Consider the following 7,500-nt stretch of genomic DNA (forward strand, 5'->3'; position numbering starts at 1 on the left):
ACTTCCTCCTCTCCCCCAGCATACTACCTCCTGTGAGTGCCCCGGTGTGGGACAGAGAAAGCGAAGACCGCAGACGCAGACATCAACAGCAGCAGCAACAGCAGCAAGCCCTGGTCACAGCGTCAAGGGCGGCTCCTCCGTATGGCCACAGAAAAGGATGGATTCCGCGTTCCCAGGAGGTCAGGCTGCAGGAATCCGGTGTCAGGGATTAGGGAATGGATGAGGGTTGTTTTTTCTGTCCTACTGTCAGTCTCTCTCTCTCTCTCTCTCTTTCTCTCTCTCTCTCTCTCTCTCTCTCTCTCTCTCTCTCTCTCTCTCTCTCTCTCTCTCTCTCTCTCTCTCTCTCTCTCTCTGTGTCTGTGTATGTCTCTGTATCTGTGTCTGTCTCTGTGTCTATCTCTGTCTCTCGTCTCTGTCTCTCTCTCTCTCTCTCTCTCTCTCTCTCTCTCTCTCTCTCTCTCTCTCTCTCTCTCTCTCTCTCTCTCCCTAAATATTATTATATAGACCAAAGATTTTTAGAAATTTAAGGTGGTGAATTTCTATTTAAAGATTTAATGTTAATTCAAAGGTCAGGAAATCTGTGAGATTTAAAATATATGTTCATATTTGACTGTGAAATATATACAGGTCTTCGAAGTTAAGTGGTATTTCCTCAAAAAATTATTTGTATATTTAGACTTTTGTTTTAATTTTTATACAATATTTTCTTTTTTGAAGTATGATTCAACATCACAAGGAAAAGCCCCATGACATTAACCAGACATGTTATTCTGCGTAATTTTTGTATGATGATAACTTCATAATATAAAATCGGTGCATGCAGATAAAAATATCTTTAACATTAGCATATCCTATGAAGTGAGTTACTGAAAGCCAGGAACACAAAATCCCAAATCAGGTCTATATCTTGTGCAGCTTTGGTTCAGATCTAAAGTGAATCTCTCCCTTTCCAGGATTTTGGGGACGGAGGGGCTTTCCCCGAGTGCCATGTAGCGCAGTACCCTCTAGGCATGGGCAAAGGAGGGGACAGCGGTGGGGGAGGGGGAGGGGGTGGTGGGAGTGGAGGCTCGACGTCCAATGCCCTGGCGGTGCAGCTGGATGACAAGGGCAAGGTCAAGTATGACGTCATAGCCAGGCAGGGCCACTCCAAGGACAAGGTGAGTGAGGCGAATTGAGATGGCTCTTTGGTGCGAGGCCGTTGGGCTTGAAGTCAGCAGTTTTGCCGTTTGTGTTTTAGGTTGAATTTATAAAAGATGAAGCATTCATTAATCCGCAGGGGTGTTCACTCTACTCCAGGAAACAAATATCCAATTTATTAAATTTTTATTAATTATTTTTATTTTGAATATTTTTTATTAGATATTTTATTAAATTACCAATTTCCCACAAATGACCCAATTTAGTTTATTGATTAGTTACCAATGAGATTTACTAAGTCTGTCTGATGTCAAATGTTTACCCATTGCTTTTCTTGAAAAAAGTTTTAAGATTTGTTACCATCTATATTTTATTAACTTTAATGTTGCTGTTAATATAATTATTAGTATTATTAACAATGATCATAGATATAAGAAATAACTTTTACAAAAATTCAAAGAATTTAAGTAAATAGGTGAGATGAGTTAGGCCAAGTAACAAACTCTTTTGTGACGAGGCCTAAGCACTAGTGTAGAGGAGATTGAGGAGACAACCACAGTGGCCGGTACTTGTATTCTTGTATGTACACACACTGAGTGTTAAGGAGATAAAATGAACATAATAGATAATTAATCTGAGAGGACTGTAAGTATAATAGTATGTCTTTGTTCTTTTTTTTTTCACGTCAAGTTCTATATATTGATATGATACTATTCTTTCGAATAGTAAAGATTGGCAATAGGTAGTTGATTTGCCATTTACTGTTATCAGAAAAATTCTCTTATAAATATGCATGTGTGCTAATATTGTGATATATATCAGTACAGACTTATTGCATGTATTTTTTATTTTATTTTTATGAGCTACTAATTTATAGAGAATGAAAATATATATAGTGTTTATATGTATATGTTTATTTGTGTATTTTGTTTCTTGATTCATACATGATTTACTTTTTAAATTATTATTGTTATATTAGTTTTAACCAGTTTATCAGTGTTTACTAACAGAATGCATTTACTTCCAGATTGTCTACTCCAAGCTGACAGACTTGCTTCCTTCAGCAATCACCTCAGAAGACGACCCTGAGCTACAGCGGCCTTCCATGGAGGAGATCGAAGAGAACACCGAGAAGACGAGGCAGGCTCTGGAAAAGCTCACGCAGGTGAGACACACAATTACTTCCTGGCTGTTTAGATTTAGGCAGAAAGCTGTCTCGGAAAAGCAAAAATTTGTGTCTTTCAGCATTTATTGAAACCTTATAGAAATTTTATTGTATACTAAAGGAGAAATACTCCTTTTGAAGGATCAAAAGAACCACTCAAGTAAATGAATCAGTTATTATTCAAAATAGATTAGCATAACTTGCATCATCATCACAGATATATAAACATTTCAGGCTGACACTGTTAAATTGATTGATACATAGTCCTTTAACAAGTTTCCTAGTGCATAGTATATCATCTTAGTATCAAAAGGCATTTTAAAAGAATATTACTTCAAAGAGTTGAAGATTTTGTTGTATTTCAAATGCTCAGCTCTGGCCCCTCAGCCTTTTCTCTTGTCGCTCAGGGTTTTGGGTTTTTGGTTGCATCACTTTATCATTGGTTCCATTGCAGTTGTCTTCACTGGAACAAAGGATCTCTAGGCTCGCTTCAGAGCATAAGTCTTAAGGGCCCCTGACATGTTTCTCCTGATTTCTTTATATATATATATATATATATATATATATTAGTTTGATATGTAAGGAAACCTGAGGCCCAAAAAATATATTTTTGTTAATATATTTATGGTTTCAGTGTAGATTTTTTTTTTTTACATAGCTGTTCAATATAGAGTTTAAGAAATGTTTTGATTTTGGCTGTGATGCATGACAGTAATCTTTTAAAAATCGAAGATCATAAGCAGTTGGTTTTTATTGGCCACACAAAAAAACAAGAGCCAGAGAAGCTGTCTCTTCCATAGTCACTCAAATAGAGGACCCAAGCTGGGCCAAAGTAATGTAATCCCTGATCCCAGTCTGGTTCCAGAGTTAGCCACAAATGACCCAGTTGGTTACCATTTCTTTCATCCTTTAAGTGCATTATGTGAACCATGTTTACCCACATATAATGCTGGGGAAAAGGGAAAAACTCATCGGATAATAATTAATCTCATTCATTTTTGCACTTCACTCTCCAGGGTAAAATATCATCAGCAATGCCTGTCAGATGCGCAGAGAAGCAAGCCCCCGCGCAGTACATCCGCTACACCCCATCACAACAAGGCGTCTCATTCAACTCGGGTGCGACACAGCGTGTCATTCGCATGGTTGAGCAGCCAAAGGACCCCATGGAACCACCCAAGTTCAAGTGAGTTATTACTAGTAGTAGTAGTAGTAGTAATAGTATATTTTGAAGCTGTTTTTTATTGTGTTTCATGAGAGTTTTTCTTTTTCTCTTTTGTTTGATTGATTGGCTGTATTTGTCCTAGTGTCTGATTGTTTTGTATTGATCTTTGGATGGAATGTTGTATTTGTGTGAGAGAGTGAGAGTGAGTGAGACTATGTATGTATATGTATGTGTATATATGTATGTGTGTGAGCAGAAATATGTCTCCTAGATTTGTTGAAAGTCATATAACCTCGAATAATACTGATCGACTTTCACAGGATCAACAAGAAAGTACCGCGAGGGCCACCTTCCCCACCAGCACCTGTCATGCATTCGCCAACAAGGAAGGTAAGCCAGGCACTGCTGTGTAAGTGAGCATGTAGGGGAGGATGCAGGGGGGGGGGGTTAGGTACATATAGATGTGGATTTGCATTTTTTGCAAAAAGACTTTTGTATGAGATTTATATTATTTCAGCACATGTTTGCATGAATCTGAGTGCGATGTTGTTATAGATATACTGTTTTATCAGTGTGTGAAAATGGAAGGAAATAAAGAAGCAAGGATGTATATCATACCACTTCTTTCCTGACTGTAGTTTTATTCCTTATCATCATATTTGTAAAGAAGTAATATGTGTGAGTGAAGAAAGTTTTTCCTCTCCAAGGTTTTCTGAATTTTACTTTCTGTTTTCAAATATCTCGCTCATGGTACCTTCGTGTTTTATCCTGAGTATTCCCTTATCCTTAAAACCTCAGTGTCTTCTTTCTTCAATTTCCCTTTCATTTGCCCCTCCCAGGTAACAGTCAAAGAACAACAAGAGTGGAGAATACCGCCCTGTGTCAGCAACTGGAAGAACGCCAAGGGTTACACCATCCCCCTCGACAAACGTCTGGCGGCTGATGGCAGAGGGTTGCAGTCAGTTCACATCAATGAAAAGTTTGCAAAGTTGGCTGAGGCCCTCTACATTGCTGACAGAAAGGCGCGAGAACAGGTGAGTCACTGCATCTTGGTCTCTGCAGATGTGTGGTATTCTGCTTTTCAAGTTTTATTCTTGGCGATGAAAGAATTTGAATAGTAATCTCACTTATGGCTGTAGTAATACAACTCATCAGGGTAATCCTGCCATGCTGTCCGTCGCATTAAGGGCGGCCCCTCAGGATGGCCCTAGCATGAGCCACTCATGAGCCACTGTAAACTTCCACCAAGTAACCAAGTAACCACTCCCTCTCTGACATGGTGCAGGTGGAGATGCGAGCCCAGATCGAGAAGAAGCTGCAGGCGAAGGAGCAGGTGCGCAAGGAGGAGAACCTCAAGGAGTTGGCCAAGAAGGCCCGCGAGGAGAACGCTGGTCTGCGTCCTGCTGCGGCTGGCCCGGTGGACGAGGCCGAGAGGGAGAGGGAGAAGCTGCGACAGGATCGCTCGCGGTGAGGGAGGATACCTCCTTGCTTTCATGATCGTTGATTATTGAATTGTGTATTTTCTTCTTATGGTTTTAGTAGTCTTTATATCGCAATATAAAGTGAGGAGAAACATATTTTTATTTAAATTTTGGGAAAGGCGAACTCTAGCACATTGCTTCTTATCAAAAGCATTAGCCTAACGCGTACCGGTTTCCTTTGCCTTGCAGCGACAGGAAGAGGGAGAGCGCCATCGCCAACTCGGCGGCCGACAAGCGCGGCAAACTGACGAGTCGCGAGCGCGACGTGACGGAGCAGATCGCCCTGGGACTGCCGCAGAAGACGGCCGGCGGCGGCGAGGCGCAGTTCGACCAGCGGCTGTTCAACCACCAGCGCGGCATGGACACGGGCTTCGGCGACGACGAGTCCTACAACGTGTACGACCGGCCGTGGCGCGAGAACAGCAACCTGGGCTCCAGCCTGTACCGGCCGACGCGCGCGGCCGAGAACGAGTACGGCGCCGACCTGGAGACGCTCATGTCCACCAACCGCTTCGTGCCCGACCGAGGCTTCTCGGGGGCGGACGCCGGGGCCAGCCGCTCCGGCCCCGTCGAGTTCCAGCGGTCTGGCGCCGGAGACGAGAAGGAGGAGGACGACTTGTTCGGCGTGATCGGTCTGCTGACGGAGGCTAAGAAGGCGAGCAAGAGGAACGCCGACGGGGAAGACCGCGGCCGCGACGACCGCGACAAGAGGAGGAAGAGGGACTAGGTGCTCGGGCACGAGCGAGCGCTGGAGGGCTCGTGTAGCTAGAAAGTATTTTTTTAATTACTGTCATTACCGCCATTAATATTGTCGTTATTACTAGCATGACTAAGTGTTAGGCTCGGGATGTCTCCGCCCCGCCGAGCTCCCCGAGCACCCAAATGCATGCTTCCCGAGCGTCTGGCGAGGAGGTTGTTGGCCGAGTCTTTCAATGAGCAGTTACGCGGCTGCCGGGACGGAGGAGCACGAGGACTGTGTAATTGTTTCACTACTGCCATTGTCAATAGCCCGCCATCCCTCGGCTGAGGTGTTGAATACTGCATAAAGTGTCTTAAAGACAGTTGAACTTTATACAAAGGGTATCATTGTTATAGAAGTTTTTCTATGAAGCGTAAGGCTGCTTTCTACTTGTATTTCGTCGTCTGCATTTCTTTAGTCTTCTGTCTTGTTCCCCGTGTATTTTCTTTGTCTCGCGCCCCCGGACTAGACCTGCCGTGACGTTTCAGTCTCTGTGCAACAGGATAAGGTGGAAGTAGATCTTCGTGCAGTTGTTTTAAACTTTATTTTTTTTTGTCCTCTTCGTATTTTCTTTAATTGCTGTGTAAATTCCTTTTCTTTACTATTAAGCCAAAGTTTAAGAGAGTAACAGGACATGGTTGGTTAGCGCCTTCCCATCGTTCTTAGGTTGATGACGTCACATCTGCTATAGGCATTTTTTTTTTCTTTTTCGTTGAGAGGATCAACACTGGTGTACAAATGTAAACCATTTAATAAAATGTTTTAAGTATCGTGTATGTGTTCTTTTGCAACCCTCATCAGAGTATCATTATCTATGTTCGTTTGATATCAATTTTCCTTTTAAAGTTCGCACATTTAAGCCGAATAACGACAAATAGAAGGTGAAAATGTTAAGGATGTCAACATTTTGTTTGTCTCTATATACAGCGCAATGTAAGTAAATACAAGATTCTCAGAATGCGCCACTTGTCACGATAATGTTATGGCAGAAGAATTTACGCGAAAAACGAAATGGAATGGTAGTCTATTACCCCTGGATTCTTAATTAGAAAAATACTTCGCAAGCTTGATTACCTAGAACTCACATTAATCAATCAGTAACAATAATACTCTGAACTTCCGTTTGTCTTAAACATGTGAACAGTCTTTCAAGTTTTCAGAATTCTAGTCCTTCAGAAAAATAATCCGGGAATTCTAACAAAGTCTGACGGCTGGATAACAATCCGAAATTAACATGTAGCGTCATTACCTCAAACAATGTGAAAATCCTAATATTAAGTTCTGTGCGTGAGATGCATTGGTGTTTCCGAAATACTGTTAAATATTTTTTCGCTTCACCTAAGGAGTGTAGGTGAAAATAAAAAGGGAAAATGGAATTGGCAACAGAGTTCTTGATGTGAAGCGGGTATGAAGCATTTCCAGTGAGAAAATAGAAATTTTAATGATTGTAACATCTAAGTGGCTGTAAGAAATCAAATATCTTCCATAGTAATCCAGTGGTGCAAAGCAACGTGTGGCAGAAATATATGTTTGTTGCTTTCTCCATTACGAATGTAATAGATGTATGCAACTGCTTACAACTAAAAACTGTGTGTGTGTGTGTGTGTGTCTGTGTGGTTGTGAGATAGGTTGCTATATTGATTAAACCCAGCGTGAAAATGATAACGGTAATAACGATATGAATATGAAAGATAAACACATTGGTACAATATATCTTACCAAATATTTTGTTCCCCTATGTGGAAAGCCAATCAAGAGTACAGATAAAACAAACAAACAAACAAAAGCTATAACTATCTGACTTTAGGACCAG

General features: G+C 41.5%; 1 protein-coding gene across 2 annotated transcripts in view; it reads left to right on the forward strand.

Moving 5' to 3' along the window:
• The window catches only part of LOC119590186 (puff-specific protein Bx42-like), a 9,066-nt gene extending 2,608 nt beyond the window's left edge, over positions 1-6,458 (forward strand). Inside the window, exons 2-9 of one of the 2 annotated variants that reach the window (XM_037938978.1) lie at positions 20-179; positions 954-1,157; positions 2,165-2,302; positions 3,319-3,488; positions 3,788-3,857; positions 4,307-4,501; positions 4,753-4,934; positions 5,138-6,458. In XM_037938978.1, coding sequence (XP_037794906.1) covers positions 20-179; positions 954-1,157; positions 2,165-2,302; positions 3,319-3,488; positions 3,788-3,857; positions 4,307-4,501; positions 4,753-4,934; positions 5,138-5,675 — 1,657 coding nt within the window. In that variant the 3' untranslated portion in view covers positions 5,676-6,458. Of the gene's footprint in view, positions 180-953; positions 1,158-2,164; positions 2,303-3,318; positions 3,489-3,787; positions 3,858-4,306; positions 4,502-4,752; positions 4,935-5,137 lie in introns of both variants that reach the window. The other variant, XM_037938977.1, reaches the window with a different exon arrangement.
• The last annotated feature ends 1,042 nt before the right edge of the window (positions 6,459-7,500 follow it).

Source organism: Penaeus monodon, chromosome 26 (assembly GCF_015228065.2).
Source record: "Penaeus monodon isolate SGIC_2016 chromosome 26, NSTDA_Pmon_1, whole genome shotgun sequence".
NCBI lineage: Eukaryota > Metazoa > Arthropoda > Malacostraca > Decapoda > Penaeidae > Penaeus > Penaeus monodon.